The sequence below is a fragment of the Syngnathoides biaculeatus genome, chromosome 1 (genome assembly GCF_019802595.1).
Source record: "Syngnathoides biaculeatus isolate LvHL_M chromosome 1, ASM1980259v1, whole genome shotgun sequence".
Lineage (NCBI taxonomy): Eukaryota > Metazoa > Chordata > Actinopteri > Syngnathiformes > Syngnathidae > Syngnathoides > Syngnathoides biaculeatus.
The window spans coordinates 11,470,777-11,494,210 of NC_084640.1; the positions used below are offsets into that span (position 1 = coordinate 11,470,777).

The window sequence follows — 23,434 nt, forward strand, 5'->3', positions numbered from 1 at the left end:
GTGTTATAGCAATCAAAACCCAAATTTTAGGGCGTCTCACCCTGTTTAAATTAACGAACAGCGACTTTAAAGGTATTTCCTTGTTATTTGATTCGTTGATGCTCCGGGGAGAAATGATATGATAGCTGGTTTATGGCGCTGAAAGTGGTAGACTAAACCCATTGTCTCAAGTAAGGTCGGCGACTCATTGGGCGGTTTTTTATATGTTGAACTGACGTTTTGAATTGATCACGTATGGTGCAGCAATCCATGTATCCATGGAAATTCAGATCCTCATCGCAGTAATACATAGTTCTGTAGCTCCGTCAGTGTCTATATATGTCTTACTGCCTCCTGGTGGCCGACGGGTGCACATGCGCACAAATTGGAGCAAGGAAAGATTACTGATGTCACAGGATTCCTATTTAGTCCAATCAGCAAATATGATTTGAGATTTGGAGTGTCTTGTGTTGCGGGCTTGTGCTCTTTCCATCGAGCTGTAAACTGTTTTTCTTTTTAAATTTCCTGTATTAATAAATGTATGCCAATATGGAAATGTTTCATCTTTTTCTTTTCTGTTCCTTTAGGTCTTGACCGAATGGCCTCTCACCTCTTGCATCACTTGACCCGTCAAGTGACCCAGATGAGTCGGTTAACCTGGCACTATTTGCCTGCAGTTGCTTCTTTTCGATGTTTGTACAGCCTTAGCGGAGCACCTCGCCTTCCGTCACCATCCAGACTCAGTCACGTCCAGCCTCCCGCGTGCGGGGCGTCCTTGTTGGGACAATGTCGCCATCTTCCCTGCATCCAGCCCGCTGACGGGATGAAAACAAAGTCTTCCCTGAAAAGACGCTGCAAAGACTGTTTCTTTGTGCGACGAAGGGGACGTTTGTTTGTGTTCTGCAAGACCAATCCCAGACACAAGCAGAGACAAGGCTGAAATGTGTCACGGCAATTATATATGTATATTGCTACAATAAAATTTTTGCTGAATAACTTCAATAGTTCTTTCATTTTGTTTGCAGATACAGTATATCCAGGTATAGGATAGGATGCAGGTCACTGAGTATTCCCATGAGTACAAGCTCCATAAAAGCAAAATGGATAAATGTTTGCTTTGCACTCTCCAAAAAAAAAAAAAAAAAAAAATATATATATATATATATATATATATATATATATATATATATATTGCCATGTTTAGATTTGGCAAAACAAGCTATTCGGATTTAAAGATACTGTAAAAGAAACAGAATCCTTTTGAATTGTTATTCACTTTTTCTCCACATGGGGGAGGGAAAGTATTTGCTACACATCAGCAGTTCTATTTGTTTCTCACCACCTTTCACGATCGTTTTTTTTTTCATACCACATTTCAGCACAATAAAGAAAAAAAAAAAACATCCAAAATGTGACAGTCATATTGACAGAATGCATGACCAAATGGAGGCCCAGGTTACGACTGACAGGTTAATAATATATTTGCCAACAAACTGAGCAAACCTGCTCAGATGGTTTTGCAGTTAGGTTCATTTACATTACGGTATGGAAAGGAAGTAACACGCGGGGAAAATTAATTATTTGGTCCCCTGTAGATTTGCTTAACAGCCTTTTATTTTGCGGGTGTTTATTGATGATGTCGACAGCTAAAATATCATTCAAAATGCATAAAAATACAAATGCAATGTTTGCATCGAAATATATCTTTTCACTAAAAGAAAATGGGGCTAATTAACAGTTAATTCATGTGTACAAGCAAATTTAGGAATTCGACGGGCGATTAAAAAATCTGTTTGAATACATCCAAGTCATTGCTTTGAATGACAACACAACGTATGGGAAACGTTTCAAGATCGCATCGCGTGGAAACAGAAGCATCAAAGTTGACGCGGCCGACGTTTGTTTTTTAAACTGCACAACCGGAAGTGCACGTGTGCAATGTCGCGAGCTTGTTGCAACGGCAGCTGTCTGCTGATCCGGGCATCGCACAGTCGAGCTCGACGCACGCGCCCCGGCGAACATGAGACGCTGACACGCATCACGCACGGCTCCAAAACAACAACTTGGGAGACGGATTCGGGAACGTTTGCGGTGGTGTTTTGTTCACTTTGCGGTGGTGGGCGCGGGCGGCGATGAACTCGTCGGGCGGTCGCCCCTCCGGGTGGGGCAGAAACCCCTTCGTGCATACATTAAAATTCAGCTTGGCAGACAAAATCAAGGTAAGATAGTGTTTGCTGATATAATGCTGCGTTGTTTATTTCATTACTGCACATTAAGTTTGCACTGAGAAAACACACCACTATGGGAAGCCTTTTGAAGATGTATTCAATATTCATCTTAATGTTAATACCCGCTAGTAACATTTTGCATTTTTAGGGGAGAACGTATCGCATATTATTCAATGAAGCACTTCTCATATTTTTGTGTGTATTTGTGCCAAGGAACCAAGTGAAGTGAATTGAAGAACTTCATTTTAACCAAAAGTAGCACTTTGTCGCCATTTTTAGTATCATGGTACCACGGAGCTTAATTTGTTGGAGTTGAAGTGCCTTACCTAGACAAAAGGCGTGCTTTGCCACCATGGTGCTAAATGTTGATGCCAAAGAAGTACATTTGTTAAAATGCATCGAGGATCTTCATTTAGATCAAAAGTAGTGCTTTGCCACCAGCCTACAGGACATTATAAAACTTCAATTGTTAGGAGATAAGAGATCAGTCACTATACCCTGTAAATATCGGGGTAACACTTCCACGACCTTTACTGTATGACATTTCTGCACACCACTAAGGCAACTTTGACATACTATTATATGTTATCCGTGCACTATTTGACATGCACACTATTCGTGAAGCACAGAATGTTAACGAGCAGAATTAACCAATTTCACTAGTCACGCTGGCAGCATGCAGTCGTCAACCGAGGCCGAGACACATGAAGGGGACGGAAAATTGTTGTCACATGTACTAAACAGCCTGAATATTCCTGCAAATACTGCAACTTCCTTTTTTGTGGTCTTTTAAATAGTTTTTGAGGGCTGTCCAGTTCTTGGTAATGTCATTGTTGTGCATTTTCTCCACCTTAAGATTACCGTCTCCGGTGTGTTCCGAGATAGGGTTTGTACTCCTTTTTCTGACTGTTGAACCTTTGACCAACGAGTTAACTCGGATGCTGTGGAAGCTCTCTGCCGATGATGACTTGTGCTGTAAGATGTGCCTGACGAAATGTCAGGAAAAGCCAACTAGAACAACTGAACCTCATTAAGGGTTACTTTAAATTGAACATGAGTTGAACGTGAGTGACGCCAGTTACACGAGGGTGTGCACACTTGTGCAACCACATCCGTTTGTTGTACTTCACCTCTCAAAAAGATTTCACGTTAATGTTCAGTTGCCTTTTCCAAACTGGAGTTTAGATTCAAGTGGCAAATGTTGCGAAATGATTAAAATTGGCATTTGAGCCGGGGTGTGTAGACTTTTTGTATCTACAGTGCACCAGAACAACCACATCAGGCAAATATTCAACCCGGGCTAAAACAGCCTGAAGCCGTCACAGTCTTCACTTTGGGATATTCAAGTCCATGCAAACTGCCCAACCTTGTTCTGCCCAGCTATTTTTTTTTTTTTTTTTTTTTTGGTACAGCCTGAGGGTCTGGAAGTCCCTGCCTGTTTTCATTCCTCCCAAAAACTTCAATCAGTAAAAACAAACCTCATTGTCGGCGCCATTATTTCCCTCCATTATTTCCTCACCGAGACAATTGAGTTTTCCGTGTCTTTCGTGGCTACACTGGTTTTTTTTTGCGCCTGCGACAGCTTCCAAGTTCTCTTCCTGAATCCTGCGCGTAGCTCCGCAATGGAATGTCTTTATTGGGCGCTTCTCGCCGCCATTTGTCCGTTTTACAGTTTTGCCGGCGTTTGTAAACAGTCGTGCTTGCGCACGACGACGGCAGTAGACGAGTAACGAGAGCCGAACGAAGACGCTCTGGTTCCCGCTTCCCGCTTTTGCTGTCTGCTGCGGCGGCGAGGTGTGTTTTTCCACTTAAGACTTGTGAGCGCTTGACAAAAACATACATGACTTGTACGTGCCTTTGGGCTTCAAAGCAACTGCGGAACCTCCAAAGGCAAACACAATCTATTCGCGGCTGTCGTTCTCAAAATTTCCAAACCACGAACTGCCTGAAAAAAAAAAAAAACCCAAAATATCACAATCATGACCAATACTTACATAAAATAGCTTTCTAGGTGCAATTGTTGAAAAAAGAGAAATGCCTTTTTTCATACATCCATACATTTTCTTTGCCGGTTATCCTCACGAGGGTCGCAGGGAGTGCTGGAGCCTATCCCAGCTGTCAACGGGCAGGAGGCGGGGTACGCCCTGAACTGGTTGCCGGCCAATCGCAGGGCACATCAAGACAAACAGCCGCACTCACGATCACACCTCAGGGCAATTTAGACTTTCCAATTAATGTTGCATGTTTTTGGGATGTGGGAGGAAACCGGAGAGCCCACCCGGAGAAAACCCACGCAACAGCCACGGGGAGAACATGCAAACTCCACACAGGCGGGTCCGGGATTGAACCCGGGGCCTCAGAACTATTAGCATTTAAGCATTAGCTTTAGCAACTTCTGAAATGCCTTTTCAAAATAAAAAATATTGCTATAAAACACTTTAACAAGCACAGCTTGAACATAAATACTTTTTTTTTTTTTTTACTGCCACACTGATTCATTTAAAATGTATCACATAATGTTTATTTGAAAATGTATTTAACTTCAAACTTGAACGTAGAAGTTAAATACAACTGAAAGTTCTTGTGAAGTTTTTTTTTTGGGGGCATGCTATTAAGTTCAATCTGTGCCCATCCTGAGTACGGTCCTGTTGATATAACTTGATGGATTTAACTTTTGTATGATGATTTTTTTTGATTGCCGTTACTTTGTTGTAAGCCGGCATCCAGAGCAAGCGGGTCAGGAAACACACGAGGCAGACAGTAGAGCTCTTTTGAGCTGAGTCGCACATTTCTCAGCGACCAACATCCCGTCACGGCTGCCAGCGCCAACTCACAAACAAAACACTGCAAAGCGTTTCGCCGGCCGGTGCCGTGACGGGCACGGCCTGCGGGCGGCCTTTTATCACCCATCACTTCAAGCGGCATCGATCCCCACTAAGCATTCTCGGGTGTTTGCTTATCAGATGCAAAATTCAGGTAGGCCGTCACCTCGACTGCCAGATTTCCCGCTTTAGCCTGAACTTGTTCCTGCAACAACTGGAGAGGAAATCCCTACAGGGGACATCCGATTTTTTTTTTAATTTGACCTCGATTACAGGACATACATAAGACGTCTGTTTTACAATTCTATGGTTCTAAAAACGTACATCTATTGTCCTTAGGTGCGAAAATGAGTGTGAATGTTTATCCAAATACGCCTTTGTGTACCTTTCGCCCAAAAGTCCCCTGGGAAAGATTTCAACCCACCCGTGACCTGAAGAAGGATAAGTGGCATCCAAATTAGTTGGATGAACTCGACGTCATCATCCTCTCAGAGTTAATCGGAAAGCTTTTTGTTTGATAACTTTGTCAACTCCTTCCACAACATTACTCATCCGAACCACGTGTTTATGTACTGTGTGCGCTAACTAAACTAAAACAAACAAACCGAACACTGACTTCCAAGAAACTTGTTCCATCCAAAGTCGAAAAAGCCCGAGGATGAGTTGGTAGGCCTCACCGTTCGGCATTCCGCATACGGAATCCAAATGAAACAAAACAAGTTACGTGAAATCATAACAGTGATTATCTTAATTGGTAGAACGTGTGGACCACATTTTTTCTACCGAGTCTCCGCTGCGTGGATGTACGTAAAAGCACGTCACGTGTTTTTGCGCTGGTATTTGCAGCTGGCTAACATGTTTTGATACGCCGAAGGGAGGAATGTCAAGCAGTCGGTCGGACTGGCTGAAATACTCCATGTCGTAAGACTTATATTGCTCTGACACGTACAAACAAAATAACATTGCATGCGTGTCTTTACGACCCGTTGGCTGTGGTTTAACATTTGATTTTATGCAACGCAATTGCATCTTGGCTGCAAATATATATATTTTTTTTTACGTTCTCCCTGGGTTTTATATCACAGGGTGAATTTCCTGGAAAGGCTTGAAAAGTGTTAAAAAGTTTACGTTCATAAAAAAAAAAAATACAGAGAGAAGAGTCCACTTGTAATAACACAAATGATTTTGGCTGCAGTATTTTTTTCTCTATACATGTGACATATATGTATATATATATATATATATATATATATATATATATAAATAAACGTTTTTCTTTTTTTTTGCATTTACTCATTGCTAGTGTTTTATACAATTAAAAATGTAACTATTAATGATCAAAGTTTCAAGATTCCAGCATACTGAATCTATCTATCTATCTATCTATCTATCTATCTATCTATCTATCTATCTATCTATCTATCTATCTATCTATCTATCTATCTATCTATCTATCTATCTATCTATCTATCTATCTATCTGGTTATATATAGATTCGATATATATATATATATAATATATATATATATATATATATATATATATTGTACATAGATTCAGCATGTTGGAATCTTGAAACTTTGATCATCAAAAATAAAAACTAAAAAAAATATTTGCAGCCAAGATGAAATTGCGTTGAATAAAATCAGTCAATCTCTCTCTCTCTCTCTCTCTCTCTCTCTATCTCTCTCTCTCTCTCTCTCTCTCTCTCTCTCTCTCTCTCTCTCTCTCTCTCTCTCTCTCTCTCTCTCTCTTCTCTCTCTCTCTCTCTCTCTCTCTCTCTCTCTCTCTCTCTCTCTCTCTCTCTCTATATATATATATATATACAGTATGGTGGAATCTTGAAACTTTGATCATTAATAGTCACATTTTTAATTGTATAAAAACACTGGCAATGAGTAAATGCAAAAAAAAACGTTTTTATAAAATATAAAGCTGTAACCTTATCTAATGTTGCAATAATTTCACTTGAAAAGACAAGGAAAATATAAAAATGTCTTACATTCTTCATCCTAACTCAATTTTGATATCCTGCACAACGTTTGATTGTAATGCTTAATGTTATTTCTGTGTATAACCAATAATTCAATTCCATCCATGTATTAGTGCTTCCACACTGCTGATTCTCATTTTTCTCATACTGTAATCTGAATTATCCAGTGTACATTTATTTGCGTATGCGTCGCTTTCAATATTGTCTTTGAACATGTAAAACAAAAGAAGCCTTTTTGTGCCAGTTCCGTGATTTTGAAAGAAAAGTCGCTGTCGTCGTTGTCAGATGAAGCGCCGCCTCCATAAAACACGAGAAAACTGCTCCCCTCCGCCCTGGTTGTCATCGCCCCCCCCCCCCAGAGAAAATGTCAGAGGATCCTCCCAGATGGATTTGTTAAGATGTGTCGGTGCGTCAGACCCGAGTGGGGGGCAGGGGAGGCCGGAGGAAGCGTTAGAGCATCATAAATCAGCCTCACCACTGTTTATTTATTAATGCGGGCCTGCAGCGTGCACCTGGGCTGCTTCTTCAGAGAGAGAAAGAGCAAGAGAGAGAGAGAGTGAGAGAGAGAGAGGAGGAAGGGATGGGAAGGAAAGGGGAAGCTCTAATTCCCCGGAGAGGTGACAAAATGCACATCAATGCAAAGTAGGAGAAATACAGTTTGAAGCCAGAGAGGCATAATAAACGAAGGCGCAGCTGGGGAGCGAAACGACATGATGAGACTGGATTGGAGGGAGACGCCTCCGAGATGGGAGATTACCGCAGAGCGGGCCGGAAAGTCGGCGAGGGAGGACGGAATGGAAGCCGGGGTCGGGGCGAGGGGGAAGGGGGTTTAAAATGTCGCAGTGTGAATTTGCACGGCCGGGCCTCGACTGCCGCGATTCTGCCAGTTCACACGAGCGCCGCATGCAAGAAAAAAACAAAAAGATATTCGTGTCATCTGAATTGTCATCCTCATTTTTGCCCTGGCTGACTTCCACGTAACTCGTACAAGATGACCGGCGGGTGGCTTTCCCGTTGCGTAATGTTTGCTCAGGGCTTTCATCTTAATTTTCACCTAAATTAGTCATTAATTTAATTTTTTCCAAATGAAAGTCTTAAGATAATAAAGCCTGTCAGATGCTATCCATTCCTTGGATTTTGATTTAGTATTTTTGTTCATTGTTACCTAACCTATGACCTTTTCACCTTTGGCATACAAAGAACAGGTTAAGCTGTTTATTGCCACTCCATGTTGAATTTAAAACTAAATATAAAAGAAAATTACATGGCAGCACGGTGAATCAGCTGGAAAAGCGTTGGCCTCACAGTTCTGAGGTCCCGGGTTCAATCCTGGCCCCACCTGTGTGGAGTTTGCATGTTCTCCCCGTGCCTGCGTGGGTTTCCTCCGGGCACTCCGGTTTCCTCTCACATCCCAAAAACGTGCAACAGTAATTGGACACTCAAAATTGCCCCCAGGTGTGATTGTGAGTGCGGCTGTTTGTCTCTATGTGCCCTGCGATTGGCTGGCGACCAGTTCAGGGTGTACCCCGCCTCCTGCCTGTTGACAGCTGGGATAGGCTCCAGCGCTCAACGTGACACTCGTGAGGATAAGCGACTGAGAAAATGGATGGATGGATACTTAAAACAATCAAATAGCTTTGACTGATGTAAGTCGGCCAAGCAAACAAACAATGCAAAACGGCACGGACAGGCTAATGAATAGCATTGCTATCGCAGTGTACAACAGATATTTGAACATATTAACATTTTTTTTTTTTAATGAAAATGACGGGAATAACACTAACTTAGAAAGGTTAGTCTCCATGTATAGTGGATCTGTTTGTAGGTAGAGGGCAGTGCCCCCTAGAGGCCAAGGTGGGCACACCTTAAGGAGCGGCACTACGTCCATTGAACTAAAGCAAAAAACGTGACCAAAACTGTTTTAATTCCTCACATTATATTTGCTTACATTATTAGTGTATTTATGAAGTACAAACATTATTTGAGGGGGGGAGGCCAAAACCGACCGATGTTATTTGACGCAGGAGAGCCCGGGCCGAGATTCGGTACATTCGCTATGATTTGTAATGAGAAATAAGTTAATTGGCATTAAAAAAAACAAGACCTTTACATGATAGAGTACTATTAAAGTATATTAATTTATGATGTTGCAGGAGTCCATACATCAAATCCTCATTTCCCTTATGTGTTGTTGCTGTATTTCCAGAGTTAATTAGCGCTCGCATTAACCCATTAAAAGCGGCCCCGGAACAAAGCCCGACTGTCAGTGCGCGTTCAACTGGGAGTTGGCGATTTGCCTTTTAAACGGACTAATAGGACGTGTGCGTCCACGGAATACTCCGGAACGTCAAAGTGCCTTTCCGCACACAAACGATGTTAACCCCGCGTGACTGCCCGGGTGTAATTTGTTGCATTTCTAGTTACGTAATCTCTCTTCCGTCCTCTAGATTGGACTGATGTCTGTTACGGTGTTTCCAGTGCGACTGCTCTTGGTGTCCTTCCTCATGCTGCTGGCGTGGCCCTTCGCCTTCGCGGCCTCGCTGGGACGCTCCGAGTTCGTCGTCGAGCCGCAGTCGTGGTGGAGGAGGTGCGTGCGGGTCAGATTTCTGGGGATGGGGGGGAGGACCCAAAAATTAAAAAAAAAGTGAAAGAGTGAATACTGTACTGGTCTGTCGTGTTCTTGACAGTTTCATCGACCTTTCCTTGCGCGTGATCATGCGGGCCATGTGGTTTTGCGGGGGTTTCCATTGGATTAAGGTGAAAGGGCAACGGGTGGCCCCCTCCGAGGCCCCCATCATCACCGTGGCGCCGCACTCCACGTACTTCGACGCCATCCCGGTCACCTGCACCATGTGCTCAATAGTAACCAAACTGGAGAGCGGCAGTATTCCCGTGTGGGGCAGTGAGTAACACGCGTGACTTAATTTCCGCCCAACCCTTCAAAATACTCAACATTTACTTGCAATTATTATTATTTTTTTTTTTTTTGCCCAACCAGCTTTGATCAGGTACATCAGACCAGTATTTGTATTCCGCACAGACCAGGACTCCAGGAAACAAACCGTCGAGGAGATCAAGAGGAGAGCGCACTCCGGAGGGGCGTGGCCTCAGGTAAACGCATCCATTCGACTTGGCACTTCCTGCTACAATGTGGAAAAAATTGCACTTATTTTTCGATCTAGATCATGATATTTCCAGAGGGCACGTGTACCAACAGGTCGAGCCTCATCTTGTTCAAGGCGGGTATGTATCATTTAATTTATATTTCACCTTTCACCACCCTGGGAATCACATTTGACCCTTACTGACCCAATAAAACGAGACAAATTCATTTTTCCAAACAAGTTCCCCTTTGATCTATTGTACTCGTATATCCATTCCTGGCTTCATGTCTGAAAAATGTGTTCGATACGCCTCCTCTAGACCAAATAAACAGCAAGTACCGGATGTCATTTTACTGGATACTCGCGTGTTACATGAGGTCACCTCAACAAAAAGTCTGACACACAATTGATTTATGAGTGCATCGTGTAATCCTTTCGCTTCCCGTCCCCGCCACCATTTTTTTTTTTTTTTTGGCCGTCCGCTACTGTCCCCCCTCCTGGGGGGTCTAATCCCCATTTATTCCAGTCTGCAGTTCTATTAATGCGTTTGTATTGTGTACATTGTGCGTTGGCGCTGTGTTGAGTCTGCGTGCCGTTCGCACGGTCGCAACGTGGCGCTTCCCAGCCCAGCTGACTCGTTGCCCTCCTCTCCCGTGTGCCAGGTGCTTTCATTCCAGGACTCCCGGTGCAACCAGCGGTTCTGCGGTACCGGAACAAGCTGGTAAACGCACCCCTTCCTGACAATGCACGCATTTAAACACGCACACAAGTGTGATGTCATGGTTTCTCTCACGTTACATGTCCCTTTTTTGCTTGAATGACGTCATGTTCTGCTGGGATGATATTTCATCCTGCCCTTTCTTTCTTTAGCCGTCCAGCGAACACACACGCACGCACACAGGTGTCGCATCTCTCGATGCAGCTCTTCCTTCATGAAACATAAATTACTAGAAAGTTATGTGTTTCACCATTCCCTAGAAGTTTATCAGTGTTTATATAGTCTCAATTAAGAGAGCTCTGACTTTTGAGAGGCGGCATGGTGGACTCAGATGGAAAGGGTTGGCCTCAGGGTTCTGAGGTCCCGGGGTTCGCTCCCAGACCCTCCTGTGTGGAGTTTGCATGAATGGGCATTCTAGTTTCCTCCCACATCCCAAAAACGTGCAATTGGACACTCTAAAATCCCCGAGGTGGGATTGTGAGTGCGTCTGTTTGTCTCGATGTGCCCTGCGATTGGCTGGCGACCAGTTCAGGGTGTACCCCGCCTCCTGCCCGTTGACAGCTGGGATAGGCTCCAGCGCTCCCCGCGACCCTCGTGAGGATAACTGGAAAAGAAAATGATTGGATGGATAGTTAAAACAATCACATAGCTTTGATTGAGGTAAGTCGGTTGAGCTTAATGCTAACAAACAACGCAAAACGCCACGGACAGGCTAATGAATAGCATTGCCATTGCGGTGTACAGCAGATATATGAACATATTAACATTTTTTTTCTGAAAATGACGGGAATAACACTAGTTTAGAAAGGATAAGTGGCAAAAAAATTGATGAATGGATTATTTATATAAACTATAAAAGGTATTAGATTTATTAGATTATATATTTATTCTTTACATTTTTAGAATTTTTTGAAATACATATATTTTAGGATAATATTTTTTGTTATAACAATTTTTGGCAAAAAATGGATGAATGGATTATGTGTTAATTTTTATTATTTTATAATATTGTTTATTTGTTCATTTTTTAAAAAGGTATTGGATTTATTAGATTATAATATTATTCTTTACATTTTTAGAAATTTTTTTAAATACATTATATTCAAGGATATATATAAAGCATTTTTTATTATAAGGTTTTTTGCCACCACAAAAACAACATTAAGTAGAACTTTTAAATATTATTGAAATAGCCGTTATTTTATTGAAGAAAAAAAATAAAACAATTTTGAGCTAAATAATTGCTCAACCCCTCTCAATCCAACCCATTCAAAAATACCAACCAAGTTCCATTCAATAAATAAAAAAAATGTATTTTCTAAATAGCTGTGATAGGCTTCAGCACTCCACATGACTCTTGTGAGGATAAACGGCTAAGAAAATGGATGGCTGGATGATTTATGAGATTTGTTTAAAGATTGACAAAAATTGTTTACTTCTTTCAAATCTACTCTTTTGTCCCAAATCTGAATATTTTAGTTCTGATAACAGCCTCTTTTGATGCACGTTCCGTACATAATTAGCGTGATTTTACCATTTCAACATGTTTTCTTTTCTTTTTTTTCTTTTCTTTTTTCTTTTAAAAACAAGAATGTTCATTTTAAGCAGACTGGAGTCGGCGGCGGGCCCCTCGCCGTAACCGGAGATGAATGCGAACCTTCCGCCCTCCACCCTAACTTACTCGCTAACCCAATAAAATCCCAGTTGCACACAAAAGCAGCACAGTTTTTTTTTTTTTCCTGTTGCAGCCCTCAGATAAAAAGAGTGTCCATGTTTGTCATTTCCTTTCTCGACTTCCCTTCCGCAGGATACAATTTCATGGACGTGGCGAGGGCCCGGAGCGTGAGTGGCACACACCAACACAAACAACCGCGACGAACCGCTGCACACACGCAACTTCTACTTCCTGCTGTCTTTCACTTGACCAAACCAGCTTTTCTCTCTCGCCTTCCACCAATATTGTCTGAACATGATTTTTCGACGTGCCCGCTTCTATAAAACCCCGATCACCGTTTCCCAGGTTCAAGATCCTGTGGCTGACTCTGTGCCAACCTCACAATAGCATTGAGATAGAGGTGAGAATTTTCACTTCCAACGCAGCGGAGCGTCACACGTCGACTCAGCTGACATTCTCCCTTTCCAGTACTTGCCGGTTTACACTCCGTCCGACGAGGAGAAGGAAAACCCGACGCTTTTCGCCAACAACGTCAGAAAAATCATGGCCGAGTGAGTACTTATTCACACGGGCACGTGCGGGTTTTTTTTTTTTTTTTTGCAATGACATTCCGCCCACTTTTGCACCGACAGAGCGCTGGAGGTGCCGCTCACAGATCTGACCTTCGAGGACCGGGAGATCACTTTTTCACACGGGCCCCTGCGTATCCAGAACCCCAGCAGCCTGCTCGAGTTCAACCAGCTTTTGCGCCGCTTGGGGTAAGGATGGTAAAAAATTAAAACTCCCAATTCAGCCTTTATTGTATACTGTAACCCCAACCCCCCCCACACCCACACACACACTAAAATCTACCACTCCATTGTATTGTTTTAAAACATGTGCGAAGGGTAAAACAATGCTATTATTCACCTATCCATGTTCTTTGCCGCTTATCCTCACGAGGGTCGCGGAAAGTGCTGGAGCCTGTCCCATCTGTCAACGGGCAGGAACTCGCCAGCCAACCGCAGGACACGTGGAGACAAACAGCCACACTCACAATCACACTTACGGGCAATTTAGAGTGTCCAATTCATGTTGCGTGATTTTGGGACGTGGGGAGGAAACCGAAACCCAAAAGAAACGCACACAGGCACTGAGAGAACATGCAAATTCCACACAGGGCGGGTCCAGGATTGAATCCGGGACCTCAGAACTGTGAGGCCAAAGCTTTACCAGCTGAGCCCACCATGCCGCCCACAATGTTATGATTATTTTGATAATCACGATCACCCAAGTTTTCCTCTCCTGCTCACGGGTATGGAATGTATCCCAGCGACAGAAGCGTGACTGGAACAAGTGCGGCGAGATTTCACGAAGTAAACAACGTCTGATAATTGATAAAAGATTTTTTTTTTTTTTTTTTATTCTTAACAGGCTGAAGACCACAGAAATCCTTCTGAAGGAGCAGGCCAGCAGAGCCAGAAAGCTGCAAAGACATCAGCTGAGTTTGGAAGACTTGGCTTGCTTCCTCCACCTGCCTGTGACAGAGACACTCAAGCAACTTCACAGCCTCTTTGTTGAGGTCAATAATTAGCCTTTGATACGCATTCATCACACAAACTATAAGACCAGTTGAAACGAAAATTATATGATCAGTTGTCATACGCGATGATATCCAACACAACAGCCGTAAAAAAATGCATTTAAAAAAGGTAACGTTTAATTTCGATCGTTTTAGTTGTCGTTTTGCTGCACGATTGGCTCCCTCTAGTGGAGATTCTGTAGATTACAAAAATAACCTGCAAATTGAGTGAGATTCTGTAACGTTGGCATCTTTATATTAAAGGAGTCATGTTATGTGTTTGGGTGGCTCGGTGGATCAGCTGATAAAGCATTGGCCTCACAGTTCTGAGGTCCCGGGTTCGATCCCGGCCCCACCTGTGTGGAGTTTGCATGTCTCCCCGCCACATCCCCAAAACACGCAACATTAATTCGACACTCTAAATTACCCCTAAGTGTGATTGTGAGTGCTGCTGTTTGTCTCTATGTGCCCTGCAATTGGCTGGCAACCAGTTCAGGGTGTACCGTCGCCCATTGAGGCTCCAGCACTCCCTGCAACCCTCGTGAGGATAAGCACCAAAGAAAATGGATGGATTGATGGATGGATGTTACGTGTTTTCCCACACATTTTAAAACAGTCCCCCTGGTGTCCTGATAATGTTTGCGGACATATTTTAGAAATGGGCATAAATTTTTTTTAAAAATTGTAAATTTGCAATTTGGGATTAAATTTGTTCCGTCACCACTGCCTGACGTGAGTCATGTTTGGTTTTGACCAGGATGAAGAGGGACACATCGACATCCGACACTTTGTTATTGCCATGTCTACCATTTACCGGCCATCAAGATCAATGGAGACCCTCAAGCTGGCTTTTGAGGTAAAAGCAGGTTTACCTCAAAATCAGATTTATTACGTAATTAACAAAATGTATAAAACTACGACCACACATCGATGTGCAGATGTATGAAAATGAGGACAGCGGCGAGGTCCATGAAGACGAGCTGACCTCCACGTTGGAAATAATGCTGGGGGTGAAAGAAGTCGAATTATCAATTTTGTTTTTGGAGCTCGGTGAACCAGACACTGGGAAAATCACATACGGTAAGCAAGATTTCTTTGCAATAAAAAAAAAGTAAATTTCTATTACTCTTATTACTGTTATTACTATGTTATTATTATACAAGGACAACCTCTTTGACCCACTCCTTTTTTTTTTTTTTTTTTTTTAAATCTAGACGAACTTCATCATTTTATAGAGAAGCATCCATGCTTTGTCCAGGACTACCTTGACTTTAAAGAGCACCCACGCAAATTCTGTGTCCGCCGACCCGACACTTGCAACGGTCAGAACCACGACAAAGACAACTGACAAGTTTCAGACAACTTGATCTTCAGCAGCGCCTCTGCGACTTCGACGCCTTTGACAACAGCAAAACGGGTGGCATAATAAACACTGAACGGAAGGAAAGGAAGCGAACAACCTTGCACGGGAAGCGGCGTGCATCACTTTCTGTCTCTTCACGAGACGTTTTACAAGTCTCGAAGCGGCTATTTATTTTCTTTTAGACTCTTTTTGTGCACCTTTTTCTGCTTCAGATGAATCATGTATCTCAGGATAAAAGGTCTAGTTTTTTGGGAATTAGGGTACAAATCAACTTTATATTGCGGAGGGGAAATGCAAAAGAGGTCCAAGTGACTGCCTTGTAAAGTTTTTATAACGCGTATAGATTTTATTTGATGTTTTCATGCTGGTTTCACTATTTTGGAATGGTATAAAAATAAGTTTTTCCTTTGGCTTTTGAAAGCAACAGCGTTTACGTTACAAAAAAATTAAGTTTTTGTGGTTGCGGGGGGGCTTGTTTTGAAACGGAACACAGCTTTTTTTTTGTATCGTGACTTCAATGCAAAATAATGCAATGACTGATTTGGAAAATTAAATAAGTAAATCTTCAAAAGTTTGAAGATCCAAGTCTGTTTGGTTTAAAAAGTAAAATTCGTTTTCACACATTTGTTTCAGGGGTAGTTGGCATCAGTCACCTCGCCTTGACAGTACTTATTCCATTTTTTAAATTATTTGCACAACATGTGGTCCTCTTTGTATGCCTTCACGAGCAACGTTTTCATTGAGTCCACGTGGTGGCGCTAGCTCACCAAATCCACCACAACACGAGACGCACGACTGCCCACCTGATGGGCAGGAAAGGCATTACCTCATCCCCTTTTCCTTTCATTCCTCCAGGTAAAAATAGACAGATTAAGCCCCGGCTTTGATGAGAGAAGCCTACAGAGGAGGTGTGAGAGCGCAAGAGGGACGGAAACGGAGAGAGGGTGAGAGACTAAATGGATCGTTCTGCTCCAAATCCAATTCCTAATAGCTGCAGGGAGGGCGGGTGGGAGACGAAAACAGTCGAAAGTAAGGCAAAAGGAGCGGGAAAGGGGAGGGTGGGGTGCAGATATCCCGTCGAACAATTAAGACCTGCCTCGAGGCTCTAAAGACGACGCTTTGATGAGAACGTATAAATTGCTCAGTGAGCAAACCCCGCGGCCCCACGCGCAGGAAGGCTGGATCGCGGTCGCGGTATTTGGGGAGCCGGGAACCTGATGAGCCTGCGTGGTAATTGCGAGGTCAAAGGTTCCCGCGGTTGCCGTATTTTAATGAGCGCGCTCGTCAACCCGCTCCGGACAATCGGTGCTTGGAAATAGTTTCGTGAGATTTGACATAAGGGTGCTTGCGGAGAGGAAATGAAAGGGATGATAATTATGCATGTTTGCACAGCGGTTGTGAAAGAGTGTCGTCATTACAGCGGCTACCATGGCAACAAGGCCGAGGCTTTGTGGTTGTGTATGTTTTGCAACCGAAAATTCAGGTTTTGAGGAGACAGTAGCCAAACAAATAACACACGGTATGTATTTTAGGGCAATGTTTACCAACATTTCTAGGGACGACACTAAAAATGGAGCGTAAATGGACTTGGTATGGGCCTGTTTAATGGAAATCAATACTTTGTATATTACAAGACACTTTTTTTTTATTTGAATTTAAGTCAAAAAAGAAAACGAGCAGAGATTATTTTTTTCGTTGTAATTGTCATTACTGTATGTTTGTAAAGACAAACAACCACTAGAAAAATGTTTGTTATTTATTGGGGAACGCTGCAGTGGGGAAGCGCCGACGATTTCGGATACGAGAACAATTGGAACGTGTATCCTAAGGCACAACTCGCTGCAATAGTTTGAAACTCGCAACCCTTCAGTCCCCACAGCCCTCCAGGTCCTTGAGGACTAAGCTAGCGCTGAGCTGATGGGTAAACCGCCGAGTGATTCCAAGTTTTGCAATACTTCGGAAAACCTGCTTGTGCCTTCAGCCAAAGTCAAAAGTCAACTTCGACTTTGTGTTGTTTTGGTAGGAAGTCCGTCATCCAGGTTGCGAGCGGAATCCGTGGGGCGCCTGTGGAGGTTTTGCACTCCTCTTTGGCCTTTTGGCCTCACGCACACCGCAGACAACGTTCCTGCTGGTGCTCGGAGGGCTTCGCAAACTGGCGTCTCCCAAAAACAGCCACGTAGGTGTCGGGAGAAGCGATGCCTTTCCTTTCCTCATTCCAGAGCCACTTTCCATATTTTCATGGTGTAACCAGCTCATTTTTATATATTCCTCCTGCTCCATCTTCATCCCCTCAGCACGTTTATTTTCTTGATATCAACTTTTGCAACACACCAAATAGCATTAAAAAGGCAGAAATTGCATTTTTTCCCGTTTTACACACAACCTACAGAAATATAATTTAGTAAATACATACAATCTGACATGCTGAGTAAGTGGCTGTAAACGACGGGCTATGCTATTAAAATGCTGTCAAAAGCATGCAGCCAAACAATCACACCAAGTAAAATAATAACCTACCTCTCCAAATATCACCATCGTTAGTCCCTAAACATGTTACAATATTTAAAAATAGGTACTTAAGTAGAGATTCAAACCCGGTTCCCGACCACAATCCATTGCAGAAAACAGTTCGAGAAGTGATTTGTTCAAAAACCGAATCGATGATTCCCATTACAATGAATGGAAAACGAAAAAATGCGTTCCAAGCCTAAAAAAAAATTGCATTTTTGTAGCTTTTTCTGATAATAAACTGCATAGTAGAACTACATGTATAGTTTAAATACTTTATATAATAAAATAATTTAAGAAATATATTTATTTTTTTGCTTAAAATTAATGCTTTGGTAGGAGAGTACGCTAGGCTGGGAGTGCATTGCCGTTATCTGTAGCGACTCGGCCCCCAGCCTTGTAAAAGTTTTTTTTTTTTTTATTAACAAAAGTGCAGAATAACTTTAAAAAAGCAACTTGCCTTCTTTGGAACCACCGTTGGGGGTTGATACGGTCGTCCTTGACAAGAAGAAAAACAGAAGTCACTACCGGGACATGTCTGTGTACAGAGGCTGCGTTATACAGAATAACAAAAGTGCGCTAATGTCATTTGTGTTTTTTTTTTTTTTTCCGGGGGGTGTTCGAATAGACAATAACAAAACGCGTTGTGGGTGGGTCAACTGCTTGCACTGTCTGATGTTATTTTCAGTTTTTTTCCGGGGGAGTTCAATAGACAATAAAACGCATCGTGGGTGGGTCAGGTGCTTCCACCACGCGTATTATATTATTTCCAGGTTTTTTTCGGCGGTGTGGGTTATTCACAGCAAAGCGCGTCGTAGGTCAGCTCGTCTGGCAGCGGGCAGTGTTATTTCTGGGTTTTGCCAGGGGGATTCGGGTATTGATTTTCATTCGAAGACAGAAGCAAAAAAATCTTGAAAGTTTTGTTCGAAAACCAATTTGTTCGAAAATGGGGACGTTTCAGAACTGAGGCTTTACTGTACTAGAGTTCTTTAAAAATGCACCTCAATAAATGTTTCATAACAATGAGTTGTCAAAAGTTAAATGGAAATGTTTAGAAAAGTTAAACTCAACTGTAGGCTGTGATTCTTTTGTATACCGCTAGAGCACAGGTGTGAAATTCAAGGCCCGGGGTCCAGATCTGGCCCGCCACATCATTGTATGTGGCCCACAAAAAAAAACCCTCCTCTGGTTCTTGCTAAAATCTGTACCAAAATTTTAAATTGTCACGCAATGAATAATGTTAAGCCACTCCAAGCATTTTTTTTTACTTTACTTTTGATTTCAAAATTGGTTATTTATCCATTTGTGTCCTGCATATGCTAATCATATCATATGAGGCGAGTAACAAATCTATGGTTCAACTACCCTAACCCTAACTCCAATGTGGCCCTCGATGAAAACAAATTTGACGCCCCCGCACGAGAGGAAGCCCACACTTTGACAACCACTGAGCCATTGATACAAAAACCTGATGAAAGCGGATACGCAGCCCTGCACCAGTGCTGGTACTCGATGGGATAAGCGGATAGAAGATTGTCAAATCAGGATGATTGACGCTTTTACAGCTGTCCGCCACTGCATGTTGCAGACCAGCGGCGAGGTCGCTCACGCTCTTCGTCAAAGACCTGACGGCATGCAAGTGACATAGTCGGGTGTAAGTTCTTTAGCCCCCGGAAACAAGCAAGCTAACCTGTCCTAGAACATACAGAACCGACATGTGAGCTCAGAACTGTTGTACACTGAAGCCATCTACTTTTCCCCGAGTGTTTGTTTCGTTTCCATGACAACTTTGCGCGTCCGCCTGCTGCTGAATCGCATCACGGGTTCGACGGCGCTGATTAGAACGCGGACGCCGCTCCAATTCATCGCATCCCATTTGCCGCGTCCCATTCCCATCCCCGTCGCCAAATGGACAGGCCTGTCAGCGGGACCGGGGGCCCCGCGCCAACACGTGAGCGTCCGCGCCGCCTTCACCGCGGCCGTAATTACCTCTGTCTGAGGGTAACCGACAGTGGCGGATCTCATTATGCCATGATATGGGTCGCGTCTGCATATACAGGCACGAATACACACGCTCATTTACATGTGAATGCGGACTTTTTTATTTTTTATTTTTTTCCTCACCCGAGCCGCCCCCGCGTGCACACAAACACGGCATTTACATATAAAAGCGTTAATGTGCGACACACAAGTTGCAGCGTACGCGCACTCGGAAACCCGTTCACACCAGCACATACGGGCTACTCATAAATTTAGACACTTCTGTCAGAAAGGCCCTCGCCGGCAGACAGGGATATGAACCCAATATAGCATACAGAGATAAGCCGGTGACTCTGGAAGCAGAACTAATATTATTTGCACGGTGTCGAACGTTTATCTGGCGCCGCCTGCAAAGTGATGGTTCTGTGTCACTTTTGTTTAATAATGATGTGCCAATAGTAATATGCCCGCTGGCTGGAAACCCATTACAGTTCAAAAGATTATCCAAACACAATCTAATTTGGAATATTGCATTTTGACAGCCTGTGACTGGGGGTGGGACGCTCACGCCGTATTTTCTTTCCTTTTTCAAAATTCCAATTAGCATTTTTAATGCTCGACAAAAGCGACGGCCAACCTCGGAAAGGTGCGAGAGGTGTTTGTGCCAAAGCCAAAGAAAGACAAAACCTTTTTGGCGACATAAACTTTGGGTTCGGCGGAAGACGCTTTTGGTCTGCACGTCAAATTGGCAAAGTGAAATTATTCTTTGGCGGCAGGAAGAACTGTCAAAAGTGCTTAACTGCTTTTACGCTCATCATTCTTATCAGGAACAACAAGTTGCCCCCGTGGAGTCTCACCAGCCTCCTACGGCATGATAATGAGCTAATATGTAAATGAAGCGCGCTCAGATGCAACTTGAAAATGTAAATACTTGACGGTAATTACCTCATACTTTCGCGTCGATGTATTTCATCTCCAAAATACTCTCAAAATTACAAATGTCAAAGATGTATCAAATCAGTGGAACCTAACCATTAACTTCAAAGTGATTGAATTGGGGAAAAAAATGTTTTCATTTCCATTTGCTGTCTTAGAATACAGCATGAGTAAAATAAGGATTCAAACTCGATGACTTCCTGCGTGCAGCATGTGTCACTTTGACACAAGCGCCAGTGCTAAACAAACAGAACAAGAGGAGACGACCGAGCATCATGAAGTGCTTGCACGCAGATTGTTTCCCATTTCGGTGAGTTGTTGGCGTTTTACTGTTTCCAACAGGAGTGGGAAATTTAAAAAAGAATTCACTTAAAAAAAAAAAAAAAAAAAAAAAAAAAAAAAAAAAAAATATATATATATATATATATATAAGCAAATCAGGCGGCACGGTGGAACGAGGCTCAGCTTGTAAAGCGTTGGATTCACAGTTATGAGGATCCGGGTTCGATCCCGGCCCCGCCTCTGTGGAGTTAGCATGTTCTCCCCGTGCATGCGTAGGTTTTCTCTGGGCACTGCGGTTTCCTCCCACATCCCAAAAACATGCAACATTAATTTAGACACCGTAAATTTCCCCCATGTGTGATTGCGAGTGCGACTGTTTGTCAAGATGTGCCCTGCGATTGGCTGGCAAACAGTTCAGGGTGTACCACGCCTCCTGCCCGTTGACGGCTGGGATAGGCTCCAGCATTCCCTGTGACCCTTATGAGGATAAGCGGCAAAAAATGGATGAATGGGTTATTCCTGAATTTTTATTTTTTTATATTTATTATTTGTTTATTTTTTAGAAAGGTATTAGATCTATTCGATTATAATTTATTTTTCTTTGCATTTTTAGAAATTTTTGAAGTATGTTCAAGCATAGATAAACATTTTTTGTTATGATTTTTGCCACCACAAAAACAACATTTCAACATTTTCATCTACAAGTTTTTAAATATTATTGAAGGAGCAGTTATTTAATTGAAGAAAAAAAAACAATTTTGAGCTAAATATTATTCAACCTCGCTCAATCCAACCCATTCTAAACTAGTTCCATTCAATAAATAAATAAAAAATGGATTGCATAAATAGCTGGGATAGTCTTCAGCACTCCCCACGACTCTTGTGAGGATAAGCGGCTAATAGAATGGATGGATGGATTAGCTAATTGGCAGAGTCACATATCATAGCATTCAAACAGTGTTTCTCTGCTCCTCTAAAGTCATTTCAATCCCCTCCCAAAATACATCAGAGATCTTAATCTCATAATAATGTGATTTAGTTTTTTGTCTATTTTTTAAAATAGTAGATTCGAATGTGTATAATGTAGATAACAGGAATGACATTTTAGAAAAGCTCGCTTTTGTACTGACCACATTTTCTACAACTAAACTCGACTCTCTTAACTTAAAGTTAAAAACAACTGAACTGTACTTGTCGTAACAAAACACATCAGGCATCGTCATAGTGGCAATCTTCTTCTAAAAGTACCTTTAAAGTCAGTGTTTGACTCCGTGTGTAGGAACATAAAGTGAAAATCCAATACATGTGCAGAAATGTTGCGAGCGATAAATATCAGCCATGTAACTCGCGTAATGAGGCTGATGAAATAAGGCATCGCAGCGCCGTTCATCTTCCGAGCTTCATCGCGCGTGGACATCAAAAGCTTATTGCTTGGAGAATGAACGAAAGATGAATAAACTTCATCATGGATGCGGACATACTGATGCGGGGAGAAAAAAAAATACACCACTGGACGATTACCCCCGATGACACGGGATCGTGCGCAAATTGTACGTGTATTGCAGCTGAGCGTTGGTGTTGTGAAATGAGTGAATCGTCTCTTTGTAAACTTTGCACAAAATGTTCGATGTTGACATGCCTTGTGGCATCCATTTTTGATTAGCTTTTCAAATATGGTTCACACTAATTTGAGCATTTTCCATCTTCTCCCAGCAAAGCCAGCAAAGTCTTGAATGTTAGTTACTTCTAAAAGATTATCCTGACCGATTATCATGTGTTACGTGGTCTATTCAGTGTCCCCCAGCCCCCCCCACGAGGGCCTGCTCAGAAACTCGTCGACACCGACGGGTGTAAATGTTAAACCTGTTTCATATTTATGGTGGCAAATCCTTATTTTTGTGGTCAACAAAACGTTGCGCTAAGCCATGGACTTTAAAATTGTGAAGCAAAACTCAACAACAGCCAATTAGGAATCACAGTCCCACCCCCTCCCCCCAAATAAAAAAAAAAAAAGCAATGAAGAGAGGAGTTTTGCAACCGCAACGAGATACATAAAAGCAGTTGGCCATAACTGCTTTTGCTACAGTGAACCCCAGAATATTAACAATACAGCATTTGCAAAGATGTCCATTTACAGGAAGTGTTTCCAACATATCCTGTTATTAAAAAAATAATAATAATCACCAATGTGCTGTTTAGAGCTCAGGAAAAAACAAAAAGTGCTGCTTCAACGCCACCTGGTGGCGATATGGTGTCAAGAAACTGTTGAAATCCAATAGAATTTT

General features: G+C 42.5%; 2 protein-coding genes across 4 annotated transcripts in view; one reads left to right on the top strand and one right to left on the bottom strand.

Moving 5' to 3' along the window:
- The first annotated feature begins 1,933 nt into the window (after nucleotides 1-1,933).
- Nucleotides 1,934-16,291, top strand: lpcat1 (lysophosphatidylcholine acyltransferase 1). Of its 2 annotated transcripts, none has more exons than XM_061816231.1 (14): nucleotides 1,934-2,198; nucleotides 9,470-9,609; nucleotides 9,710-9,924; nucleotides 10,063-10,133; nucleotides 10,205-10,265; nucleotides 10,789-10,847; nucleotides 12,652-12,686; nucleotides 12,865-12,919; nucleotides 12,988-13,070; nucleotides 13,152-13,277; nucleotides 13,933-14,080; nucleotides 14,838-14,936; nucleotides 15,019-15,160; nucleotides 15,295-16,291. In XM_061816231.1, exons 1-14 carry the CDS (start codon nucleotides 2,112-2,114, stop codon nucleotides 15,426-15,428), a joined length of 1,455 nt encoding a protein of 484 aa, XP_061672215.1. In that variant the 5' UTR covers nucleotides 1,934-2,111; the 3' UTR covers nucleotides 15,429-16,291. The 2 variants fall into 2 exon arrangements, with proteins under 2 accessions (XP_061672215.1, XP_061672224.1); XM_061816240.1 differs by having other exon boundaries at nucleotides 2,017-2,198; nucleotides 10,021-10,133.
- The window catches only part of sox4a (SRY-box transcription factor 4a), a 224,487-nt gene continuing 203,478 nt past the window's right edge, over nucleotides 2,426-23,434 (bottom strand). Inside the window, exons 5-6 of one of the 2 annotated variants that reach the window (XR_009794504.1) lie at nucleotides 9,447-9,628; nucleotides 2,426-4,152 (exon numbers count right to left, since the gene is read on the bottom strand). The gene's annotated coding sequence lies outside the window, so the exon portion shown is untranslated. Of the gene's footprint in view, nucleotides 4,153-9,446; nucleotides 9,629-10,865; nucleotides 11,449-23,434 lie in introns of those variants that run through there. The other variant, XR_009794505.1, reaches the window with a different exon arrangement.

What these genes read in the sequence shown, in the direction of transcription:
- lpcat1 (XM_061816240.1), top strand. Translation starts at nt 2,112, where the DNA reads ATGAACTCGTCGGGCGGTCGCCCCTCCGGGTGGGGCAGAAACCCCTTC. An exon ending in GCTTGGCAGACAAAATCAAG is followed by an intron (nt 2,199 to 9,469) that starts GTAAGATAGTGT and finishes TCCGTCCTCTAG; the next exon opens with ATTGGACTGATGTCTGTTAC. An exon ending in CCTCATCTTGTTCAAGGCGG is followed by an intron (nt 10,266 to 10,788) that starts GTATGTATCATT and finishes CCCGTGTGCCAG; the next exon opens with GTGCTTTCATTCCAGGACTC.